The 27245-nt window shown below is 40.6% G+C and overlaps 2 protein-coding genes and 1 pseudogene across 2 annotated transcripts in view; 2 read left to right on the top strand and 1 right to left on the bottom strand.

The window, feature by feature from the left end:
• The window catches only part of LOC119258081 (lipoma-preferred partner-like), a 28632-nt gene extending 27349 nt beyond the window's left edge, over positions 1 to 1283 (bottom strand). The window contains exon 1 of the mRNA XM_037526589.1: positions 1260 to 1283. Within this exon, the coding sequence (XP_037382486.1) occupies positions 1260 to 1283 (24 nt within the window). The remainder of the gene's footprint in view (positions 1 to 1259) is intronic.
• Positions 1284 to 7637: 6354 nt separating this feature from the next.
• LOC119258082 (kininogen-1-like) lies at positions 7638 to 9957 on the top strand (annotated as a pseudogene).
• A 7188-nt stretch (positions 9958 to 17145) lies between these two features.
• Positions 17146 to 26558, top strand: LOC119257378 (fetuin-B-like). Its single transcript, XM_037525254.2, has 7 exons — positions 17146 to 17435; positions 17749 to 17859; positions 19073 to 19160; positions 21054 to 21217; positions 22187 to 22288; positions 25054 to 25137; positions 26026 to 26558. Exons 1-7 carry the CDS (start codon positions 17211 to 17213, stop codon positions 26422 to 26424), a joined length of 1173 nt encoding a protein of 390 aa, XP_037381151.1. The 5' UTR covers positions 17146 to 17210; the 3' UTR covers positions 26425 to 26558.
• The last annotated feature ends 687 nt before the right edge of the window (positions 26559 to 27245 follow it).

Consider the following 27245-nt stretch of genomic DNA (forward strand, 5'->3'; position numbering starts at 1 on the left):
AAAAAGAGAGAGAGAGAGATCTGTACTGCAAGATGTTAATTTCAGTGTTATTTTTTAGGAAAACATTGGAAATAAATTCCTTCAACATTATGGAATGCCTAAGTATATGACAGTATATCCATACAATAGAAGACGGTCCTGCCATTAAAAATTAAGTTTTATGGTTGATTAATTAATCAAAAAAATTAAGTTTTGTGACATAATAAATGGCTATAAGTAAACAAAAACTGTATACAAAAATTATAGTCATTCAATTATAAAGTAAACTGAGCTAAATCTGAATAATTGAAAAATAGCATTCATATTATAAAGGTATCAGTGCTTTATTGTATGTCCTCAGTTATTTACACTTTAGTTTACATTACAATACTACTGACTCACAAATAGTTTTGTTTATAAGTCACCAAATCTATTGATATTTTCCTTCTAAATTCTTCCACCATTTGTTCTGCAGTTATTTTAGTTTCTTTCTGTTTGTCAAAGTTTTCAGAAATAGTTTTAAATTTAATGTGGAATTAATTTTGTTTGAGGGAGCCAACTGATTTTTCCCAAGAGAATACCAGATAGCTCAGCATTCTTCCCTTCCACACACATTTTGAGATGACATTTCTCCCGTAGTGGTTTCATATGAAAGCTCTGTCCTCTATTTTTGTTCCAAGGCCATCATTTGTTCACAGCCATAGCTTCAAAGTAAATTTATATGCGACTTATGGGTCTGATATTTATATCTCCAAAACCAATCTTTCTTGTAACCTAATGTAAAGGTGAATTAAATTATTTTGTCCTAGCTATAAAAGTATTATAAATTGTATATTATATGAAAGTACCATTTAAATAAATGTTTATTATGTTATTCAACTCTTTTATAACCGTATTTTTTATCATTGGCCTTCCTTCATTAATAGCATATATAAAATCTCCTACGCAATTATTTTTATCCATTTAAACTCACAAAGTTTATAGTTTCTACTTTATTTTGATTCCATACTTCTGGACTGTCTCTTTTAAAAGAATAAATTAATCTTTTCACTACTTTCATGAAATTTTGCTACCTTGAATTTTATTATTCCCAGTATTAATAGTACTCTGCTCCTTTTTTGTTTGTATTTGCTTTAAGTTTCCTTTATCCTAGTATATTATTCTTTAAGATATTCTTTTTTAATATCATAGCTTTTATTTTATTGGTTTACAAATGGTTTGCATAGTTATAATTTGGGAGTACCAGTTGACACGTCCCTAGGTGCACATGCCTCACTCACCTGCCAACAAGGCTCCAGTCCCATGTCTGATCCCCTTCCTGTCCCTCAACCATCGCTTCTCCATTCCCACTCCAGTAGCCAGTACATTTTTCACAGAGCCTAAGAATGTTGTTGTGCTTCATCATTTTTTTTTAAACTATTTTTTTTAATAGAGGCATGTTTTATTTATTTATTTATTCATTTTTTTTTTTGTTTATACATGCACTGGATACAGTCAGAAGCCGGGAGGGTGAGAGAATTCTCAGAGCAGAGCGGAGAGCAGAGCAGGCAGAAGGACCGAAGTACACTGCTGAGGGGAGCAGCGGGCGGCAGGAGAGGTCTGCGCGCATGTGGGACCCTCTCCGGTGGTGGGGAGCAGCCGGGATCGAACCGGCGCTGCAGAGGCTGCTGCAGCTTCGCAACCCAGCGCTCAACCACTGTGCACGGGGAGGCCCATACTTCTCATTTTTTTTTCTGTATCTGTATTCTGCAAGTGAGTGAAACCATCTTTCACTTTCTGACTTATTACACTTTGCACAATCACCTCAAGATCCATCCATTTTGTACCAAAAGGAACTTTCACGGATCATTTCCTTTTTTTTTTCCCATTTTTTTTATTTTAACATTTATCATTTTTTACATTTTTTTATACAATATTTGTTTCCCCACCCCTCAGTATTGAGTCCCCATAGAATTTCCTTCCCCAAGGCACCTGTGCACCTTCACCACAGTCCCCTGTGCTCCTCCCTCCCTCCCTCTCACCCCTCTCCTCCTCCTCCCTTGCAAGATGTCTCTGGTTTATAATTGTCTGTTTTTGCTTTGTTGTGTTTTGTACTGTTATTATAATTTTTTTTACACTGATGTCTTATTTGGTTCCCCTATATTCCTGTTATAAGTGAAACCATCCGATATTTTTCTTTTTCCTTCTGGCTTATTTCACTGAGCATGATTCCTTCTAGCTCCATCCACATTGCTGCAAATGGCATGAGTTTATCTTTTTGATTGCTGAATAAAAGTCCATTGTGTATATATATAACATCTTCTTGATCCAGTCATCTATTTTTGGGCATTTGGGTTGTTTCCAGGTTTTACCTATTGTAAATAGTGCTGCAATAAACATAGGTGCTGGAGACCAGCTCCAGGTAGATGTCGTGTCAGGGATCTCAGAAAGGAGAGGACAGCTTCGTGAAATTTTCTGAAATTTTTGGAGGGCTGAGGGGAATTGGAATGAGGTAGTAAGGAGACACTGACACTCTCTCTAGTGCAAATATCTCCTGCTGAGGGTCTCAGTGGGTCTTTATTTATACCTTAAGGCAAGCAGTGGGATTACATCAGCATAAGCATTGAAGCAGAGCAAAGACAATCAATGCATATTTTCTCATGAACATGTAGCAGACTCCCTTGGTCTCATACCAAAAGGGCATTTCTTTGGTTACCTCAAAAAACATCAGGAACAATTAGTTTCCTAGGTACAGCTAATTTTCTAACATGATCAATTATATAAGACAGCACAACATTTGCAACGATTAAGCATTCTATTGAATTTTCCTAGTTTCCTAGTGGGCGTAAAATTCTATTCTATTCTCTATTACTAAAAATCAAACCTATCTCCTCAGCACTCAATTACTTCAAAGTGGCCTAAAGCAACTCATCAAATCCATGTTAGTTCTACTGAAGTCTAGCTCTTAACTAGAGATTCCTAACCTCCACATGGCCTGTGAACTATTGACCTTTTGCATACACCGGGAAATGTACTGCTGCCCAACATGATACCCCCTGTTTAGGCTACGGTTTCCAAGCACAGCTGGTTCAGGGCGGCTTGTTTCCATAGTTCTCAGGGCCAAAACATTTCTTTCCTAACTATACCTTTAGCAGTTTGTACTTTCTTTGATACTGATTCAAGTGTAAGAACAATAAATCAATTAACGTCTAGGTCCGAATTGGGTTTTCACAAGCCAATTAATAACTAACTTACTTGAGCATTAACCAAGAACAAAGAGGAGAGCATTAGCACGTTGCCATGGAGACTCCCTAGTTCAGATCTTGGGAAGTGCAAGAACTCCCTTCTTCTGGGAAGTACAATTTTCCCTCTTCTGGGGAGCACAGGGACTCCCCTCTTCTCAGGATCTCCCCCAATGCCTGACCTTGTCAAGAGACAGCATGGGTAGCGCAGACTGCCGCACATAGGTATACAGGTGCTCTTTTGAATCGCTGTTTTTGTGTCCTTTGGGTAGATCCCTAGGAGTGGAATTGCCGGATCGTATGGTAGCTCCATTTTTAGTAGACTGAGGAACCTCCAGACAGCTTTCCACAATGGTTGGACCAGTTTGCACTCCCACCAGCAATGTAGGAGAGTTCCTTTTTCACCGCATCCTCACCAACATTTGTTGTTGCTTGTTTTTTTGATATGTGCCATTCTTACTGGTGTAAGATGGTATCTCAGTGTGGTTTTGATTTGCATTTCCCTGATTATAAGGAATGTTGAACATTTATTCATATGCCTGTTGGCCATTTGCTTTTCCTCTTTGGAGAAATGTCTTTTAAGTTCTTCTGCCCATTTCTTGACTGGATTGTTTATTTTGTTTTTGTTGAGCCATGTGAGTTCTCGTATATCATTGTGATCAGTCCCTTATCAGTTGGATGGAGTGCAAACATTTTTTCCCAATCAGTGGGGTGTCTCTCTGTTTTGGTCCTGAAACCATAAAATATATAGAAGAAAATATAGGTAAAACACTACAAGACATACATCTCAAAAACATCTTTAAAGACTCATCACCCAAAGCAGTGATGGTGAAGGCAAAGAAAAACACCTGGGATTACATCAAAGTAAAAAGCTTCTGCACAGCAAAAAGAGACTTTTTTTAAAAAAAAGATTTTATTTTTGTTTATTTATTTACAAGCACTGGGTACAGTCAGAAGCGCGGAGGGTGAGAGAATTCACCAGAGCCAGAGCAGGGAACAGAACAGGCAGACTAGCGAAGTGCAATACTGGGGAGCAAAGACCGCAGGAGAGGTCTGCACACCATGTGGGACCCTCCCCTGCTGCTGGGGATCAAACCAGCACTGCAGAGGCTGTGGGCAGCTTTGCAGCAGCCCAGTGCACAACTGCTCCGCCACCGGGGAGCCTGTCACAGATCATTTCTATGGTTTGTTACAAGATATTTTTCCTAAAGTTAAACAATTGATTTTTTTTAACTTATCTGAAAGTCTTTGCCTTTCTAAATGAAAATGTTGCCATTCATTTATATGGTTATTATTTCTACATTAGATTTTCCTGACATCTTATTTCATATTTCTATGTATATGTGTTGATTATTAGTTTTGATGCAATTACATAACTTTCTTATTCTTCTGAAAACTAGACTTTTTTTTTCCATGCAAAGATTGTAAAGTTAATTTATTAGTAAATTTATTTCACTACTTGTATAAAGTTTCTTAAGAACATTTTTTAACTTATGCTCTTGTGTACTTTTTTAAAACCAGGATATCGGTGAATGCACAGATAAAGCATCCATGGACGTTTCGCAAAGAATTACTTCCCTCATACAGAAGTGTGAGACTTCTCCAGGTATGAGAGAACTCACATTGGTGCTTCAGTAGTGTGTGCTGAGCCACACCACTCTGATCATGTCACAGCAGCTGTGATATGTGCTTCCATCCTATGCCACAAAGTCTGTGTGGCAACAGAGCCTGCTGAGGACACTGTACCTCATCTCAACCCTTCTGACAATACTGAACCCCATCTCTGTCCAGCTGTGTGGCAGCAGGGAACTGAGAGTGCTCGCCCAGGGGTCCATAAGGGATATTGTGCCACAAGGGGAACTTTCTGTCTCTGAGCCTGCTGGGCCTCCTTGTTACGAGATGTCCCTAAGCCCTGGGATATTCAGTTAGGTAAAGCTGACCACATTTTTTAACTGCTCAGAATAAAATCCTCTCAATTAAAGTTTTTTTTTTTCTCTCTCCATGTTATAATCAGGAAAATGGTTGAGTTTATGATCAAGTCAGTATTTCTATACCAAGAGCTGGCTTTTATCCCACCTGCAAGATAGTTGTATGGACTCCACAGTAAGTAGCATTCCTGAAGCTGCCAGCTCACCAGGAACAAAGGACTTAAAATTTTCCCATTAGAGAGTGATCCCTTTAAGTTAAGAATTAATTGCCTTTGACAATCTCCAACAAAAATATAAGTTATGAAAAGCACACCATTTTGGTTGAGGCATTAAGACCTTCTGATTGGCTGATTCCCTAAATACCCTGGGCTCAGAGGAGAGAAGTAAGAGGAAAGCAGCAGGCAAAGGCCAGAAAGTCAGCCTCCACCTACTCACCCCTTGGGCAGCCACACGACCCTCTGTAAATGGATACTGGATCATGAATGGGACAGGTGCAAGGCTAGATTGCTCCTTCTGTGTATACACTTACTTAAAACCTGATTCTTTCAGCGCTGAATTTTCCTCCCGTGACGTGTAAAGGCTGTCCCAAAGAGATCTCTGTTGACAGCCCAGAATTGAAAGAGGTTCTGAATCTTTCCATCAAAAAGCTGAACGCAGAAAATAATGGAACTTTCTATTTCAAGATTGACAATGTGAAAAAAGCCACAGCCCAGGTCTGTTAATTATGCTACAAATGAAGTTAATATGCAGTATGTGTGCAAATTGCTTACTAATTGTGTGAAGATCTTGATTCTGGATTGGGAAATAATAGAGCTGATGAATGAAATTTGAAAGATTTGAAGTTCACATCATAGTATTACTGCAAGCTTGGTGTGTGATCCTGAATAAGTGACTCTCCATTTTCTATCTGTAAAGTCTGCGGTGATGATCAAATAAGGGATGTGTGGTCATCACTTTTTAAACTCTCAAGTGCTATATAAATACTAGTAGCTGTTACATGATTAATCAAATTCAGGGCTAGAAAAAGGAAGACTTTTTTATGCCTTTCTAGATTCATCTCTCATTGTAACATACTTAGCACCCTGAGCTCAGTCACAACAGTGAGTTGTTATTACCCAGACTCTTCACATTTTCATATCCATGTCATTTTCCCCCAATCTCCCTGTCTGGGGTAACCTCTGGGATGTCCTCTGTCTTCCACACCTGTCAGCAGAGGATAAGGAGAGCCCTGGTCTGGGGCTCAGGACACCCAGCTCTATCAGTTATCTAACCACTCACATCCTGGATGCCCCGGGACTGTCCTTCAGGTTCACACAGCCTTAGTCGTCCCATCTGTAGCAGAAGTGGCTGGTTGAGTGGAGCCCAAATCCCTTCCAGCTCCAGCAGCCTAATGTGATGTGGGCAGATTACTATTATAGAACCTCAAAATTGGTTTCCTTAAATACAGGCTTGAAAAAAAGTAATCAAAATAGAACCAGCTGTTAGACCAAACCAACATTATCTTTATCTTTATAATTGGAACAAAAAATCTTACTAAAAAATTTCATGCTTCTGACTCAGGGTGTCTAGAATTCTAAAATAGGAGTTTTTAATCTCTCTCTCTCTCTCTCTTTCTCTCTGTCTCTGTCTCTCTCTCTCACACACACACACAAACTTAAATCCTGCACCAAGTGCTCAATAACTTGTTGTAGAATTGGGTAATATCAGCTAACTTTAAAAAATATAATTTCAAAATATTTTATCAAGTGCCTTTTTCAAGTATGTAAGAGATGGAGGAATACCATTATTAAATGTTGAAAATATCACAGTTGTGATTTTGTTGAAATCAGAGTATTTTTAAAACACAATGAGTTTAATTTCTACAATAAATAAATTGTGTGCTTCTTTAAGGCCCTCCAAAACAGAAGAAAAGAACTTGGACCACACATTGCTTGATGGAAAACACCATTGTATAATGATTTAAACTATCACTGGCAATGGAAATAGTTTTCTAATAAAAAAAAAATTGGGGAGAAGCAAAACTGAAAACCCAAAGAGTTTTCCTAATCATGTCATTTAATTAACATAATATCCATAGTGAGACTGTTTTTTCTGATTCTTTTAGCAAGACAAGTCATGTATAGAGAAAATGTTTTAAGTTTTTCTTCCTACTCCTTTTAGATTCCAGTACAACCTGAACCTTGAATTACCTGTGAATTTTGTAGTTGTTGAACAATGAAACTCAGAAAATTATTAACATTACATCCTGCTCTTCTTTTCCCATTGGGAAAAGAAATAGGACCAGCCAATAGTAAAATATTTCACACATGCATATAAGCCAGAAGTTTTGCTGTCAGACATTTGAATGATTTGTTATAGTTCCTAATTAGCATGTAATCAAAATGTCAGTGTTCTCTCTTTTTAGTCCTTAGAGTAGAAGCAGATGTTTGATACAATTTTATTTAAGCTGTATACCTACGTTATGCTAATTAATTTCCAGGTGGTGGCTGAACGAGCTACAGAATAGAATTCATGGCCAGGGAAACCACATGTTCCAAGGAAAGTAATACAGAGTTCACCAGTAGTTGTGAGACCAAAGAACCAGGGGTAAGCAGTAATGCAATTGTCTACTTATTTCCTGGAAGCTTATTTGATGTTTCAAACTTGGTTAAGTATCTCATGAATTACTCTTTTGGCCTCTATTTTCTTGATAGCAAGCTCTAATCTGTAATGCTAATGTTTACATGAGACCTTGGATGAACGAAACCACAACGACTGTCAAGTGTGATCCAAACACAGAGGTATGATTATGTTTATAGTCATCTTGGGTTCATCTTGGCTCATTCGAAAAAGTCATATTTGGAGGCTTAACCTAAACTATTAATGAAATGAATTGGGTCATTATTTTTTACAAATGCGAAGAAATCTCATGTTTCTCTGTTTGTGGCTGGAAATGAGAAACAGCTCCTCTTAATATTTCCCACACATTGCCAGTGTCCAGGGCGAGATAGATTCTCTCCTCGTACAGTGCAGACCCTGCTGTGGGGTGCTATACATACATCTTCCTGTGGTGCCTGAGGTGAGGCACAGGACTCCACTGCCCTCTGTTTGTAATTAAGCAGCTTGGGAGAATTGCAGATCTCAGCCCCCATACTGCATCTTCTGAGTCAAAACCTGCATTTTGACACCATCCCCAGGGGATCATACCTATACTCAAGTATAAAAAGCATTATTTTTCATCACTTTTTAATGTTTTTAATAGAATTCATTCTTAAGACACTAAAAATTAGAAAGATCTGAGCTCCTACAGTAAATAATGACATTACCAAGTGCATCTTCAGTCCTAGGCTCTGGCCTGAGGATTTCAAATACATTTTCCTCCTGAAAACTCTACAAGAAAGATGCTGTTATTGTTAAAGTGCAATTGGAAAAAGTGAAGTTGGTGCTTGGATTCAAATCCAGATCAAACCAGGCTCCACCCTGGTTGCCATGATGCCCACGACTACAGGGTCCAACTTGTTTGACTCCAAAGACTGTGCTCTTTACACCACTGAACCCTGCCTTAAACACCACACAGGTAGTAACAGTATAGGATATAAATCCACAAATCCATATCTTCAATACAAATTGCCTCTTTTTACTTTTTGCTGATTTTTTTTTGGTCTGTGTAGGTTATACATAGTCTAACATAAATATAGTCAAAGACTGCATGGCAAGCTTGTGGACGTGTTTTGAAGTGTTCACTCCAACAAAGTACTTGTGGATATGTGATACCTATATATTCAACTCATAGTCCCTTTCAGGATGAAAGCAGTAATTTTGGCAATAGAAATTGTATCAATTAATAATGTGTTGCAGATTTATATAAAAGAGGCTTGAAAGTTACACTGATATTATATATTTTTTTCCAGATGAAATAAAGACTCCCCAGCTTGTTTTAGTATATTATTAAAAAACAGTAATTAATGTCTACAAATTAAAGTTAATAGAAAAGATATTATTCATCCCATACTGTCCAGAATAAAAATACAGTATTTAAAATCTGGCAAAGACATGCACCCTGTAACTGAGTTAGCCTTGCCTGGTCTTGTCCCTTCTTTCTTCATTGACAGTGTGGTTTTAATTCATCTTAATATTTCTGTTTAGATTAAGTTGATGAAAAGGCCTCCAGGTTTTTCACCTTTTCGATTGTTGGTGATGATGGATGAAAGAAAAGAAACAACTGTAAGTTCACCCCACACTTCCATGAAACCTGTGAGATGACAGTATTCAGGAAAAAAGCCAAGAACACACTCGTGGGCATGGCAGGGCCCATAAAGAACAAATAAAACATGGCCTTGGTCATGGCCATAAACATGAGCATGACCAAGGCCATGGGCACATAAGGGATCATGGCTTTGGTGTTGAACATCAAAGGGGTCATGGCCATGGGCATTGAACATGGTCATGGCCATGGAAAACACAAAATAAAAACAAAAGCAATGGAAAGCACAAAGGAAGGAAAACAGAGCATTTGGCAACCTCTTCTGAAGACAGCACTACACCTCTACAAGACAGAAGGGCCAACGCCCACCTTCCCTAGGCCAAGCAGTCACCTTTGCTGACTTTCAGGACTCAGATCTCTTTGCAGCATTGATGCCTAATCCATCACCAGCTCCCACGGAGAGTGATGATGATTGGCTCCCAACATCCAGGTACAACCTGATATTTCCTTTAGCCTGATATCTGATTTCCAGAAACACTTCTCCCAAATGTCCTGGGTGCCCCTGGAAGCCAGTTAATGGAATGATCCAGCTGTGGAAATGAAAGAATTTCATGATTTTGATCTCTCTGATGCACTCTATAATTAATGCTGCCATGGGTATTTCTTTTGCACTTTATCACCTTCTTCCTCCATTGTCCCAATATCCTGATATGATGCACCAAACCCATAAAATTTCAAACAGCCTAGTGATATTTACAATGGTGACACTTGATCTCTATAGACAACGCAAAACTGAAAGCTAAGTCCTTTCTGAGTCTGCCTCACACATTTTCCTACTGTCACAGAAAATGGACAAATGAATATGCCTTATGGTCTGTTTTCTTTTCTGATAACAAACCTATACCTTAAAAGGAACGTCACTGATTTTGACAATCTAAATAAACTGGCATCTAGTCCCTGACACATGAGAAAATAAAAGAAGTCAAGAGACTGAATGGTGAACTTACTGGGTAAATAATAATAATCTCCAAAAGTCAAAGAAGAACAATTGAAAGAGAGACTGGTCAGAGGGAGGAAAATGGGAAGTCAATGAATTGCCATCTGTTTCTAAAATGACCTATATTATTTTTATTTATTTTATTATTTTTTTACATCATTGTTCATTTTTAAACAATATTCCCCCCACGCCCTCATGTGTAGTCCCCATAGACTTTCCATCACCAATGCAGTCCTTTACCATCACCTCAGTCCCCTGTGCTCCTCCCTCCCTCTGACCCCTCTCCCTCCTCCTCCCTTGCAGGATGTCTCTGATTTTTAATTGTCTGTTTTTTTTTGTTGTGTTTTGTACTGTTATTTTTTTACACTGGTGTCTTATTTGGTTCCCCTAAATTCCTCCTATATGTGAAACCATCCAATATTTTTCTTTTTCCTTCTGACTTATTTCACTGAGCATAATTCCTTCTAACTACATCCATGTTGCTGTGAATGGCATCAGTTTATCTTTTTTGAATGCTGAGTAATATTCCATTGTGTGTATATACCACATCTTCTTGATCCACTCATCTATTTTTGGGCATTTGGGTTGTTTCCACATTGTACCTATTATAAATAGTGCTGCAATAAACATAGGGGTACAGGTATTCTTTTGAATCAATGTTTTTGTGTCCTTTGGGTGGATCCCTAGGAGTGGAATTGCTGGGTCATAGGTAGCTCCTAAAATGGGCTATTTTATACCATATAATTATGCCCACTTGACAAAGCTAGTCTAATAATCTTCTTTCTCAGTAAGAGTGTTTCTCATAAGTCAACATTTTCTGTTTATTCATTAACTATTCTTTGCAACAGACTCAGAGTTTTCTGTTTTTGCTGAGGCTAGAATGAGTAATCCTTCGTTTTCAACAGATCTGAGTTTAATGAAAAATATGAAAACAGAGGAAGAAATATAGAGGCAGACTTGCTAAGAAATTCCCCTTTTTTAATAATCAGTAAAGGAATATCACAAGATGTGATACAAATTGTTCCGGGACAAAATGAAGAAACAAAATGAGGAAATGCCTCCATGACCTTACTTTATAATCACATCATCTTTTTGCTACTAAAATTCCATTGCCTTATCATGAGAAGGAGATGTACATTTTATAACCTGTACTGTGATGTTGCCTGGAGAAACAAGAGAGGGCTTTCGACGCTACATTCACCTGTGCGTGTGTGCACCACTGCCATCACTTTATTGCATGCTTCTGAGCCTGAGTTTAAAATCTTTTCAAATATTATCTGTATTTGTAAACAAAGAACCAGTGTTTATTGGTTCTTAAAGTCTCACCTTGTCAACTTCGTTTTTTCTTTCATTGAATGCTAACATCAGATTAACAGAGTTCTGCTATATTTACAGGGGCTCCAAAAGTCCTGCGTGTACCAGGTCCATCCTCGGGAGGCAGGGGCTGGAGCAGCTCCTAAGAATGAGGCAGTGCCCCCACAGCAGGCACAGTAACCCCACCAGCCCCTCTCAGCAGCCCCGAGTGCACAGACAAGAAGATGAGATGGAGTTTAAAGAGAGAAGAATGTCATTTCATCACTCTGTTGCTGAACCAAATAAAGTTCTGTGTTGATAGTCTCAGTCCTGATTAATTCACAGTGGTTTCCTTCAACCACACCTCCTGCAACAGTCAGGCGATGGAGTGCCATGGCTGGTGCTGCTGGGACTCAGAGCTTGCTTCTGAAGCACCCTTGCTGACCAAGGCAAGAATCCCATAGATATTGTATTTTTCCCATGACAAAGGTAGGAGAACACATCTAGGTATCATTCACATGCAAAATACATAAAATAATTTGTTATGTATTGGGTAGTAGGCATAGATTTGGCTTATAATTAACTTTTTATTCATGTATTATAGCATAATATGAGACCCATTGCTTTTAACTTCATTTAAAGGAAGTCTTAATTCTTCAAATGGAAGCTATACCATTATAAGCAATCATTTTATAATTATTGTAGATTTATTAATCTTTTTTACCTGGCCATTTCGTAACTATTAGGTGGGTATCAATTTGCCTATCACTAGTTTTTCATTATAAAATTAAGGGGAATAGCAGGTTACTCAACGGATGTTAAATTTTCATTATTCTCATGCAAAATATTTTGAGTTTATATTAGACAACAATAAACATACAGCTGAAACATTTATTAAAATTTACTTTCCAGAGGCAGGGATGGATGATACATAATGATTAAGGGAACAATACATAAGGAAACATAATACTCTTCAATTTATACACATCAAATGAAGGAACATAATGTATCAGGTAATTACTATCAAACGTGAATACAGACACCGGGAAAAACACATTAGTGGCTGGAGACTTCACTTTTACCAATGGAAGACTCAGCCACACGGTAAATAAGGACACAATAACCTTAAACAAAGACTTACACTGCATAGGAAGGGCAGGGTGGGCAGCACAGGACACCAGACCAGACAGCAATGGAGGCAGCAACACCGGGAGGTGGTACCAGGAGGTCAGGAGCTGTTAACAGCCCTCAGAGGTGACCTGGACACAGAGTGCTGGTCACTCTCAACAATAGGTCACCACTGGTCACTAGGAGGCAGCAGTGTCAGAAACACCATCTTAACATCTCTTTGTAAGTTGTTGGCCCATCGCAACAACAAACAGCTCTTTAGGACACCGGGCCGGGCCTTTGGAGTTCTTTCAGGTAATGTCAGAGACAGGCTAGAGGCAGGTGCCGCCCGCCCAGCTGCTGGGAAGCTCTTTGGGTCCTCTGCAAGGCTTTCAGCATCGCTTCTTTCTGAGGTCAGCTGCTTGTTCTTCTTTCTTCTTCAGAGATTAGGGACAGAATCCTTCTGTGAGAGTCCGAGTGTCTGAGCATCCCAACCTATCTTCTGCACTGCCTTATATTCTCTTCCCGGGTTCTCCACCCCTCCTCCAAATCTGATTGGAGTGTTTTCAATTTTATGGCTGATTGAACCATTCCGCAATCAGCTCATAGCACACACCTTATGGTTCCATGCTATGATCCAGGCATGGGCCTCTCTACTCCTGGCAGCTGCAGCCAAGGCATTGGGCCTGGCCCCATGGAGGTCTGTGTTCCTCCCTACAGTCTCCCTGCAGCTGCATGCCCTGGGGCGGTGTGGTAGGGGAACCACTGCCAGCCACCATCACTGCCCACCTCTGCCTGTAGTCTGAGCCCCAGTGGGGCCACTGGTGACTGGTGGTAAAATGCCCACCACCCACAGCCGCTTGCAGTGCCCACAACAGCTTCTGGGGCCAGCCACTGGTCTTGCCCTGCACAAGCTATTAGACTCTGGCTTCAAAAGCACTCTCAGAAAGTGCATAGTTCTAAACCTGACTTCACAGATAGGAAAACTGGGCTTCAGAGTGCTTATGCCACTCACATTTCACCACACGGCTAAGGGTAGAACCATGACATCTGGGTCTGCTTTCCTCTCCCATCAGGGTCAGTCATCATTTAATCCATTTTGAGTTGTTTATTATAGTTCTGCTTTTATGTATATCTGTATATTTATATATCTATCTCACTATATATAAATATATATTCTTACATTGTTAATTTTTGCACAGTATTTGATTTCTACCCTCAGGTGTAGTCCCGAGTTCTTGGGAGTCCTGCTTTTCATTCTAGCTGGAGTGATGCTCCTTCAGCGTGCACACCTGATGCGCTTCCTCAGGCCTCACACCTTTCTTCCCCTCCCCATGCCTGTGGTCTCATCTTTCCAACCTCTTATCATACAAAGCACAAGACCTGTGAATAATTGTTCACTCACCGGTTGAAGCTAACTCTTTGTTGTGTGCAGAATTTGAACACATAGTGTCCATAACCACTGTCATTGTGGATAAAAGAAAATGCCCAATGCCCAGCTGGAGGGAGCTCAGGTCATTAGCTATGGGTTTGTTAATCAAGCCTTGAAAACAGTTTGTGTCTGGAGTTATTTAAGAGCTGTAGATTAGTAATCTAACTAGATTTATTGCCCCTTGATTCCAGAGAACCTAACAATTCCTAGCATTGTGGAGTTGCACAATAAGGTTTGTTGAGTTTCCAACAATTATCGTGATATTCTTGTAGCACAGCTGTCTCTTTGTGACACGTGTGGGTCTAGCCCTCCCTGTACAGAATCTCCTATGAGGAAGGTGCTAGGATATGATAAACCCATTTTACAGATCTAGATACTGAGGCTTATAGTAGTTATGTGACTTTCCAAGTACTTTTGTGGATAATTGAAGAGTTACAATCAGGCTAGAGGTTTAATATTTGGTCTGATGAACAGCGTTAACACGAGCAGATTTCTGTCCTGGTTCTGTAACTATTTCATTCATGATTTTTATTTAGACATGCTTCCTTTCCACCCTCAGTTTTCTCACCTGGGAAATGGGCCACTTGGATTTATTAAACTACATTCAGAGGTGATTGACTAATTTACCTTTAAGACAATTATCACCAGTCATTTACAACACCGTGATTGGGTTTTCAAGAGCAGGTTTATCAAATTGTTATAGGGCAGCCCCGATATTGAACGGGTTCCTGGCTGTGGGTCCTCACCCGCACGCTTAAAAGGGACTTATTAATACTCCACTGCAGGCATACACAAAAGGTTAATACAAGGTTTATTTACAAGGGAAAAGGAAATAAGGAAAATCTACAACTAAGGGAGAAAATAGGGAAATAAAGTCTTTAATGCGTCCTACCTGATCCGCCGAACTGGAAACACAAAAAGCACTCTCAGAGCTGGCCAGACACTGCGAGCTGGCGGAGAGTCAAAATGGGGGATCCCTCCAAAGCCCACATGTCTGGCTTTATACCAACCTGGCTGCTTAACCCCACCCTCAGATCCCAGCCACCTTCCCTTTGGTGGTGATGGGATTTGGAGTTCCCAGTGTCTTTGGCTTTGGCCTGGGGTGGGGGTGGTGTCCACAAAGCCTGTATGGAATTAGCTTTAGGACATCCTTTTCCCCCTAACAGTTTATTATGGAAAACCTCAATGAGAATGATCCCTACTTATCTGCTAGTGCAGCAATTCCAATACTGTGTTTTGTGGTTCATGGCAAATACCTAGTTTATAGTCAAGTAAATGTAGGAAATTGTGGTCTAAAATAGGTTTCTTCCCCTCAAGGCATCTGAGGTGATACCTTTAATGTGCTAATGAATGCGAAACCATCCTAGATCCTGCTTCTGTGGGTGCAGCAAGGGCTATGCTTACCTAAGCAAAGACCATTGGGGACAGGGGTGGGAGGAAGTATGAAGTGGGGGGCGCAGGATACAGATCCATGGACTACACTTCCATGATATTCCAATCTAGATGCTTCACTCCATTTCTGACTCTTTTTTTTTTCTCATTGCATGTACAGTTTTTAATTCTTTTTTCTTAATCATTTCCCTGAATCATAAAAAAGCTTTAAAAATGTGAGTCTCACAGTTATATAACATCCCATTTTATAAATGATGTATTATAATTTACTTAGACAATCTCCTGTGTTGAAATCAGTATTTACATCCAACTCTCTACTTTCACTTTAATTTATTTTTTTATTTTTTTAAATAATAAATTTTATTTTTATATTCCCCATACAATTGCAACCCCCCATTCTGACCCCAATCCCTCCCCTCCCGCCCCCCACCCCCCAAAAAGTGTCTCTGGTTCATAGTTTTTTGTTGATTTTGATTTTCACTTTCTTATAGTTATTCATTTTCCTGGTCCCTTATTTAAGTTTTCTAGATTCCTGCTATGAGTGAGACCATCCGGTATTTTTCTTTTTCTTTTTGGCTTATTTCGCTGAGCATGTGTGAAAGCACTTGTAACTGCAACAGGGTGGTCCCCAAGAAAGGGGGAGCTTCCAAGTTTCTGCCCCACCCAAAGGAGGGTGGAGCTGAGCAGAGAAAGAAGAAGCTGCAGAGGAGACTGAGGAAGGAAGGAAGCAGGATGAGGAGCTAGAAGCAGACCTGAAGGAGGCACATGCAACCGAGAGACACGTGAAGAAACTACACTTGCCTTTTGGTCGTGGACTGGTTAAAACAGATGTGGGTAAGACACTGTGGGGAGGTGACGGCGGGTTTTGTCTTGATTTTGACTTTGCTCTTTTCCCTCCAGACTTGTCTGCTTGTTTCTGATACTTTTCTGTGCGTCCCCACTGGAAGGTGCTTTAGACTTGTGACAGGCTTTGGGGCCTTGCTCTGGGCCAATCCTGCTTGGGTGGACTTTTACCCACGAAGGGATGGGTAACTTTGAATGCTTGATTTAGAAACTATATTCTTTGCCTTTCCTGTATTGTTTCCTAATTGTATTAAAGTTCCTTCCCATTAAAGTCTCATATGTTTTGTGTTGATGTGGCAGATGGCAGAACCTATTTAAAGCAGGCAGGTTTGCCGGGTCTGGGATGCACCTCACCCTGCCCTGTAACATAACCACTGGCACCAGGGCCCAAGCTGGTTCATGTCCGAGCATGGCTGAGGATTTCAGCTGGAAGGAGGTGCAAGAGAACCAGGGAGGGTGTGAGAATCCTGCATATTCTGATGCAGGTGGATACCTGGACACAGCAGAATCCAATCACCACCAAGAAGGAGACTTGACACAGGTGTTTATTATGATTTCATGGGCAAAAATTAAGACTTAAATTTGTTTGCACACACACGCACACACACATACACACACGATTAGGTTAGGTAGGATTGATGGGGAGATCTAAAGTTAGAAATACTGGCAAAACCATCCAATACTGACTTAGAAATATAAAATTTAAAATTCAAACTCTGGTCACCAGATTGGACTCAAATTACGAAACTGTTTGACTTGACCTTTGAAAGCCTTATAAATAGCTCGTCCTTAGAGCTGCCTGCACTGCCGCCTTCTGGGATCTGCTCCCCACAGAATGGGTCTGCTCCTGCCCCTGGTGCTCTGCGCCCTGGCTGTGGGCTCTGGGGCTACATCTCCACCCCAGCAAGTCTTCAACCCTTCGCCTTTACTCTCCCGAGGCTGCAATGATTCAGATGTGCTGTCATTTGCTAATTTTGTCCTGAGGGACATCAACAGGGACCGCAAGGATGGCTATGTGCTGAGCCTCAACCGAGTGAGCGATGTCCGTGAACACAGACAGGCAAGTGATGGTCCCCTACCCGGGCAGGTGCTCGCTGGGCTGGCCAGGGTTGGGGACCAGGGACACATGTTGCCGGTGCTTTCCAAATTGAAAGCTGCTGAGCAGCTCTGCTCTCCTCTGCTGTGTCTGCAATGCTCTCACTGTCACTAGAGACAAAGCTAATCGCTACCCCTGTCTAGTATTGCAGATGTGATGAGAAGTTTTGACAGGCATCTTAGCCTTGACTCTGCTATAAAACAGAGATATCAGTGGCCAGTCTGTAGGAGTTGCTGCTCATGTGGGATGTGGTTCCTTTCTCCACCTCTGCCTACAGGACGGACCAGCAGCTGTGTACTATCTCACCCTAGATGTGTTAGAGACTGACTGCCACGTGCTCAGCAGGAAACCTTGGAAGAACTGTGGAGGGAGAGCACTGCATGAATTAGTAAGTGCTTGTGTCCAGGGGCTCAGGGGAGAAAAGAGGTGTCCTCTGTGTATGGGATGAAGGTTGTTCGGGGTAATCATCTTTTTAAATACCACTCTTTATAATCACCTGAACATGGTCCCTTGTGCTCATTCTAGTTCCATAAACAAAATAGTTTAACTTATTTTCAGAAGGGTTTCTGAGGGTCCCTTTGGAATTATGAAACCCAGAATGAAAAGTGGCCCCAAATTTATTTCTACATCCAGGACCCTCCTGTAGATGCTAAGCCACTGTTTAACTTGTGAGATAAAGTTCCGAGGTGAAGTCCTCTGTTGTGTGTTTAAGGAAAACTGTTGGGTGATTGAGGGAGATGGATGGATTTGCCAGAATCAATAACACTGGATGGATTTGCCAGAATCAAATAACCTAAAGATTTAAAGGCCTTCAGAATTAATCATTTTAATGATGACCATGGGAGAGGCTTAAAAATAAAAGTCAGTTTATTCTCAACATGCTGGGCTTATTTCGTTTGTTAATAGAAAGCTTATAATATGAGTGCAGGATCACGTTAACAAGGAAGTTATTGGATCTAGATATATTTTCTTATTATTTACTAAAATTGTCAAACCAACCTGATTTTGATAAGCAAATCATCTGTTTACCCTGCTGGAAATTGTATACTTGTTAAGGTCGCACTAGCTGTGATAACAATAGACTTAAAATTGTATACTGAGTCCAATATGACAGAAGTTTGTATCTTTTTCATGTGAAATTCAAAATAGAAATGTGTGATCAAGAAGTCATTTTCTCCAGGAGTGATTAGGGGACCTGAGGTCCTTCTGCTTTGTGGCTGTGACTCTGCCACCTCCTACTCCAGGCTTCTGGGGTCACAAGCACATCTGCCTCATCTCTGGCAAGAGAACCAGCAGCAGGAGGGCAGATGGCTCAGGGGAGGTCTTCATGGGCCTGACCTGGCACTGGTTACAGTCACTTCCGCTCACCTTCCTGTGCCCAGTCATGCGGGACCAGGAAGGAGTGTGGGGGATGAGGTCTGGCTGTGCCCCAGAAGTAGGTTAAACTGCTTGATAATCAGCTGGTGGTTTCTCACAGTCAAAGCCACCAGAATAGTCATTCAGCTTTTCAGAACTTAAAAATTAAATGTTCAATTTGGGTTTTGTTCTTTTTAAGTCTTAGACTCTTCTTCCATGTCATAAAATGCCTGTGTTTGTTCCAGGTTTATGGTCAATGCAAAGCATTATTTTATATGCACAAGACAGCAAGAATCCTCCATACACTTTCTTATAACTGTACTCTTCGCCCAGGTAAAATGTTGCTTTGGTTTTGTTCATTTTAGTAAAAGATGAATAAGAAGCATTTAAGCAGGGCAATGCCCACATGTGCAAGGTTTTCTTTTCTTTGCTATCATCATTCCAAGACCATGTTTCCACTATATCCAATACTGGCACTTCCCACTTCCACAAGTCACCTGCAATAATTGCTCAGCATTGGGTACTGTATGAATCCTAACTCATTGGTAAGTTACAAATGTCATAATTTCTATGTCTGGTGCCCAGGTGCCCTTTCTTGCCTGTTTGCAGATATTCTGACTCTACCGCTCTGCACTCCACCAGGCTGGATGCCCCCCTGTTTTCTGAACACAGCTAACATTTTCCAGCCTGTGCTTCTTACTCATTTGGCTCCCTCTGCTCAGGATGCCTCCCCTGATAGCCTCTGATTTGGAATTCATATCCATTCTGTGAGGACCATTGACACAGATGCTTCTTCCACAATGTTCTCTGTTCAAGAAATGACTGAAATGACTGGTGCTGTCCTTTCTACATCCCTGTAAAACTTTAATTAGGCCACCCTTGGAGCTCACACCATGCACTGCCTTGATTTGGGGGTCTTTAGTCATCTATCATGGAAACCTTGCATCTCTTCTTGCTGCCTGTTACAACCCTCCCTTATTTCTGTCATATGTATGTCGTCCATTATGATGTCTAAAAAACAAATGTCCTAAGATAATGCTAAAAGTCATGATTTTTGAAATATGTAAGAACATGCATTCTGGATCCTGCTTGAATAAGCATCAGTCAGGACCTGGGATATAGGATATGGCCACTTATCAAGCTATTATGTACATAGGATACTCCTTGCCAATTATATTCCACTGCAATTTCTGATTCCCTAAGTCTGGGGTGGGACTTGAGAGTCTGTATTTCTAACAAGCTCCAGGTGATAACTGTGTTGCATTTTTCTTGAGGGACAATGCAACAGAGCAAATATATTACTTACCATCAGTTAAGGTTCCTGAGTATAAAGATGGGACTTGCCTAATATAAATTAAATAACAACCATTAATCAGAATCAGGACTTAAATAATTTAGTCAGAATTGACCCCAGAATGGTGCCACGAGTGATAAGCTGGACATAACTACCCCTTAATCTAAATCACCCCAAACTCCAGCACAATAAATATGCAAATAACTAATACAATTGTCTAATAACAGTTGTCTGACAATATATATACTCTAGAAAATGAACTTCAGTCAAGTCTCTGATCAATTTTCTCACTAGATTTGCCACCCCCTTCTGCTTCCAGTCAGAAATTCTGACTGTACCACTAGTGTGATAATTCTGTCCAGTCACAGACTGACCTAATCAATTTTTGTTTTCTGACTCATTTGCATTTTCTAACCAAACACCTTCTGCCCCCACCTTCAGTTGGGTTATTTCTTCTTTCAATCAACAAATATTTGCTAAGAATTATCATGCATTAGATATTACGTTTGATGATAGGGACTTAAAGGTAAAAAAAAAACCATGGTGGTAATGAAATCTCAAACTTTTAAGACACCCAGACTCCCTTACAGAGGCAATGCTTCTGGATGTTATTGAACCCACTGGAAGTGAAGTATTTAAATCAATATAAACATGAGTTTTCAGCAATATCCCATCACATACATAAACCAATGTGTGAGAGGGAAAAAAACTTACTTTGATTTTACTTTAATTATCAAAGTAATACATTCTATTGCACAAAACTCACTGCTGACAGCTTTCTATTCAGAGAGTGCCATTTCCATTCCATCCTTGATGAAACTCTGCATTATCATTTTTCCTTACAATGTCTGTCTCTGTTGTGGTCATACAAAATTGGGATTAAAAATCATAAAGGATCTTTGTGGCTCAAGTATTCTTTTTGTCATCAACAGTTTCTCGAAGAAGCATTCACCAAATCTGCCCCGACTGCCCCAGCCCCATTGATTTATCAGATTCCAAGGTCTTGGAAGCTGCCACTGAGTCTCTTGCAAAATACAACCGCGAGAGTGCCTCAAAGCAGTATTCTCTGGTCAAAGTCACCAGGGCTTCCACCCAGGTGAGACGGAACGCCCCTGGTGGTTACACCAACAGTGAGTCTCCCACGTGTAGCCATGGAGCCAGACCTGAGAGGAGACTGTCAGTGGTGCCCTTTGATAAGCAGCCTCTTGGATTCTTGTCTTGGAATACCTGATGCCCGCACAATCGTGTTTCAGTGTCTGAGCTTCATGGGATTTCCACAAGTGTGTGACTCCTTTATTTCATTGGCCTTAAGGCAAGGAGGGAAATGTGAAACCCAGTCTCTGGTTTCTCTACTTGAGGTCACTGTTTATTGCTACATTTCAGATCTGAGTGACCAAGGGCCATTCAACAAGTCAGCTTCTGGTCATGTTAGGGTTGGGAGTGGATGCTGAGGGAAATGGAGGCAAAATTGTATTTGCATTATGTTGCTATCTATCAAAGTGAGGAAAACTAATCTAAAAATAAATTTACCTGAGGAAAAATGAGGTCACCCAAGTGAAGGCTTTTATTTATTTTTTTTTATTAATAATAAATTTTATTTTTATATTCCCCATACAGTTGCAACCCCCCCTTTCTGATCCCAATCCCTCCCCTCCCGCCCCCCACACCCCCAAAAGTGTCTCTGTTTCATAGTTTTTTGTTGACTCTGATTTTCACTTTCTTATAGTTATTCATTTTCCTGGTCCCTTATTTAAGTTTTCTAGATTCCTGCTATGAGTGAGACCATCCGGTATTTTTCTTTTTCTTTTTGGCTTATTTCACTGAGCATGATCCCCAAGTGAAGGCTTTTAGAGCCTGTTCATTCCTGAGAAGGGGAGGGAGGAGTGGTGGTTGTTTTCTACATATCAGAATCCTATTGCATGCTTTGTTCATGGTGGGGTTACAGGGACACTGGGATACCTGTGCTAACTGCAACTTGGGTGTGTACGTTTCTGTAAATATCATGCTGTCAATCATTTCCCCATATGGAAAGTCTGATTTTTACTGCTCAACTATTGTCTTACAGTGGGTGGTTGGACCTTCATACTTTGTGGAATATTTAATTAAAGAGGCACCTTGTACCAAATCCCAGGCCAGCAGCTGCACGCATCAGTCTCCTGACTCAGAGGTAAGTATCTCTGAATTTCTTCAGAATTTAAGATTTGTGTTCACAGGTGAGAAATATTTAGTAAGCATATTTATTTATTTATTTTTAAATTTATTTTTTTTTAAATAGAGGCATGTTTTATTTATTTATTTGTTTGTTTGTTTGTTTGTTTGTTTTGTTTGTACATGCACTGGGTACAGTCAGAAGCGCGGGAGGGTGAGAGAATTCACCAGAGCCAGAGCGGGGAGCAGAGCAGGCAGAAGGACCGAAGTACACTGCTGAGGGGAGCAGCGGGCGGCAGGAGAGGTCTGCGCGCCATGTGGGACCCTCCTCCGGTGGCCGGGAAGCAGCCGTGGATCGAACTGGCGCCGCAGAGGCTGCGGGCAGCTTCGCAAGCCAGCGCTCAACCGCTGCGCCACCGGGGAGGCCCAGCATATTTATTTTTTATTCTAAATTACACATGAGGTTTTATAATGCATGAGATGCTTTTGTTCACCTCAAGGGACAACTGACTAATAGAGATTGTGCTGGCACACCTACACTGACAAGATTTTATTTCGTTACAAAAAAGTGATGGTTTTGTGAAAATGAGCACTTAAGGTTGTAAAGTATAAATGAATCTCCTCAATGACTGTCCTTAGCTGAACAAATCCAGTTATATTTGGAATCCATCTTGGTGTTCTTTTCCCTGGACTACTCCTTCAGAAGGAGCAAGTCAAAACAAGTTAAAACAAAACAAGCAAGTCTTCATCAACAGAAAGCATCCCAGGTGAGGAGGGATCCTTGAAGCCATGGGAATTCCCACACCTGCCGGGAACATCAGTGGCACCGTGTTTTATAGTACAATTGGGCAAAATGCATCAAAAGTTCTGTTTTGTTCTTAGTCAAGATTATTTGGGGTATCATTGATCATTTGCATCTTCACAATAATCTTGGTTTCAACTTAGCAATTTCATTCTTTATTTTTTTTTATTTAAATAATAAATTTTATTTTTATATTCCCCCATACAACTGCACATGCCCCATTCTGACCCCAATCCCTCCCCTCCCAGCCCCCATCCCCCAAAAAGTGTCTCTGGTTCATAGTTTTTTGTTGATTTTGATTTTCACTTTCTTATAGTTATTCATTTTCCTGATCCCTTATTTAAGTTTTCTAGATTCCTGCTATGAGTGAGACCATCCGGTATTTTTCTTTTTCTTTCTGGCTTATTTCGCTGAGCATGATCCCTTCCAGCGCCATCCATGTTGCTGCAAATTGCATGTGTTTATCTTTTTTGAATGCTGAGTAATATTCCATGGTATATATGTACCACATCTTCTTGATCCAGTCATCTATTTTTGGGCATTTGGGCTGTTTCCAAAGCTTAGCTATTGTAAATAGTGCTGCTATAAACATAGGGGTGCAGGTGTTCTTTGGAATTGATGTTTCTGTGTCCTTTGGGTAAATACCTAGGAGTGGAATTGCTGGATCATATGGAAGCTCTATGTTTAGTAGGTCCAGAAATCTCCACACAGCTCTCCATAGTGGTTGGACCAGTTTGCACTCCCACCAACAGTGCAGGAGAGTTCCTTTTTCTCCACACCCTCGCCAACATTTGTTGTTGCTAGTTTTTTTTAATATGTGCCATTCTCACTGGTGTAAGATGGTATCTCATGGTAGTTTTGATTTGCATTTCCCTGATTACAAGTGATGTTGAACATTTTTTCATATGTCTGTTGGCCATTTGCATTTCCTCTTCAGAGAAGTTTCTTTTTAGCTCTTCTGCCCATTTTTTGACTGGGTTATTTTCTTTGTTGTTGTTGAGTCTCATCAGCTCTTTGCAGATTTTTGTGATCAGTCCTTTATCATTAGTGTTGGGTGCAAAAATGTTCTCCAAAGGCAGTTGGAAATTTCATAGGAGTATAAATTCATTTTTGGTTTCTTTATTGCAGATGTGTAGAAATACTATTGCTCTCTCTATATTGACCTTGTATTATTAAACTTGCTGAATTCATTTATTAGCTCAAAGCACTTTCTACTGGATTCCTCAGGTTTTCCTGTACAGGATTATGTCTTCTGCAAATAAACAACTTTACTTCTTTCGTAACCTCTCAATCGACTATTTTCAATTTGCTTAAGGACTAATTGGGAAAACATCTTCACCATATTCTGGGGAATCTCTCTTTCCTGTCAATGACATCTAGGGATTTCTGATCATTTTCAGTGAGACTGATTTCACTTAGGTAACTAAGGTTGACTTTCAGGTATTTTATGAAAGAATCTGTTCAGTCAGTTCTGAATCAAAATCCTATCTCATGCACAATTCAAAGATTTTCTCTCTGTACTTCAAACCTGATATGGAGCTTAAGGACTTTTGAGGGAAAGGCATCAAGGATGATTCTTTCACTTTTGCATCTTTTGCTTACACTTGCTCTTCCAATTACCAAGAATATTGGAGAAAAGAGTACAAAAGTATTTTACAGAATTAAACCTGCTGTTGTAGAAATAAGGTCAGGTAGGAGTTGTGTGACATATATTTCTACTCATTTCAAAGAATTTACTAATAATCAGACTTGTTACCTAGGAAATCCTGAGGTTTCCATCACTGGAGGAAACTTTGCCTAATATCCAGGTGATTTGGTAGGATGATCTAGAGGAGACTGGCAAATAGCTTGCCTGTTACACAGAGGGAGCATAAAATATTGGTTGTCATGTATCTATATAAGCAGGAAGCAAATTGATTAGCTTTATGGTTGTTATAATTATATTCATGCCACATCATATTTTTTTCTCTTTATGTTTTCAGCCTGTTGGCCTTTGCCAAGGGTCGCGGATCCAAGCTCCAGGAGAAACCTTTGTCTCCGTGACTTGTAAATTCTTTGAATCACAGGTATTTAAAAATTTGACTGTTTGTCTTCCTGTAGATTCATGAACCTGCAGATTTATCTTTATTTTAACTTCCGCTAACTCAGTTCTCCTAATAATGTCCTAAAGTCTAGGATCACCACTTCACTCACGATGCCCTAATGCTACACCCACAGGGTCGCTGGTGAAAGACATGTAAGGTTGTGTTTCAGAAACACTGTTGTCCTGCAGAATAAGCTAAGCTCCTTCAGAGCTAGGAACCTACTAGTTCGGGTTACTCAGGCCTCTGACATTAAATTCAGTGTCCTAAACACCATATGCAGAATCACTGGGGTAGTTGTTTCCAGGAAATAGTCTCTTCCCAGAAGTATGTGTTTATCACTTACTGTGAGGCAGCCTAGTACAGTAGAGGAGGTGGTGGAGATCAGCCTCCTAGGTTTGATTCCTGTCTGCCAGCTACAAGATGTGTGACCAGGGTTGCAGACTGCCTCTTTGAACCTTGGTTGTTTCACCAACCAGAGATTGCAACCGTTTCCTCATCCAGATCACTGTAAAACCTATCATTAGGACCTGAATTGAGGGCCTGGAAGAAAAGCCATCAAGAGGTGACTACTGCTGTCTCTTCTGGGAGTAGGGGAACACCTCACTGGGGATAGAACAAGTCATTGGACCTCACTGGCCCATTGTCAGATCTGAGTTTGCACAACTTATCATCAAGCTTCTATATGTTTAGTTTCTCTGTTCCTTCTCAGACTTACTTTTTAACACTTTAAAGATAGACCCATTCCTACAGCTGGTCTCCCTTTGAAACTTTCCATAGGAAGGCATAGAACAGCTTGTATGGTAACAAGTATGGCAGAGATTTCAAGGTGGGGGGGGGGTGGACATTCTCTTGAAATTGTTCTTATTTCAGGCTCCTGATCCTGGCAGTGAAAACTCTGCTGTTAACCAAGGCCCTGCACACCTGCCCAAGGTGGAAGAGTCCCAGCAGAAACAGGCAGCTCCCACTGATGCACCAGCCACAGCTGTGCCAAAAGGAACTGTCCAATACCTTCCTGACATAGATGATGAGAAGCCCCGATCAGTTGCTAGTTTATTAATTGAGCCAATGGAAAGTGTTCCTGTGGGGGCCATCCCTGTGCATCTGGATCTAACCAGGAATCCCCAGGGAGATACCCTGGATATCTCCTTCCTCTTCATGGGGCCTGAGAGGAAGACAGTGCTGGTGCTACCTTTCCCCTCCAAAGAACAACGCTCTGCTGAGTGCCCAGGACCAGCCCAACAGGAAAACCCTCGTGTTCTTCCTCCATGAGAATCACATCGAGGACCCTGTGGTCATCTGGTGGCTGAAGGAGATGAGAGGTGGTGGGAAAAGGGGAAAGAAACAATTGAAATGTAGAGAGTTGCTAATAAATACCTCTGACTCCTCTTGGTCTCAACGTGTTGACTGGAAGTGGAAATAATGAAGTCAATTGTCCACTTGTGCACTGGGCTGCCGACCTCCTAAACCTCCAAGGCCTTGGGCTGTGGCTAGATGTCTGTCTTGTCTTTCTCTCACTGATATTTTCACCCTTTCATCTATGGATATGCTTGACTCTTTCTCTCACTGATATTTTCACCCTTTCACCTATGGATATGCTTGACTCTTTCTATGACAGCAAATCATCAATAACCCTAATACCATTAATTTCCCTAATACCACCTCGTACAAGGATCAGAGACACAGCAGAGGGCTAAATTCTGTGCATCCCTTTTAGTTCCAAGTTCATTAACTGAGCATTCCCTGTACCATTTCCAGCCTCTGCCACTTTTCCTTTGCCTGGAAATCTGTGGCTCTCAAAGTCACATAAAGAAAAGTATATCTGGGCTGTGTTAAGCACCTAGGAACACAATTTTTATTATCTTTACAATTTCTCTGAGGACAGTATTAAAGGGTCCATCATGACATTCATAGTCTTTCCCCATAGTTACAAACCTGTATGAAAAATTTTACATCAGGTTGCCCCATGTGCAAGCACATGCACATGCATGCATGCACACACACAAACCCCTATATAAAAAATATTGATATTTTGATGAAGAATTTACAAGTGTAATCATTGTCTTCCATCCTGGCAGCTGTTACCTAAAAGA

This window comes from Talpa occidentalis, unplaced genomic scaffold (genome assembly GCF_014898055.3).
Source record: "Talpa occidentalis isolate TD23 unplaced genomic scaffold, MPIMG_talOcc4v2.1 talOcc4.4, whole genome shotgun sequence".
In the NCBI taxonomy this organism is placed as follows: Eukaryota; Metazoa; Chordata; class Mammalia; order Eulipotyphla; family Talpidae; genus Talpa; species Talpa occidentalis.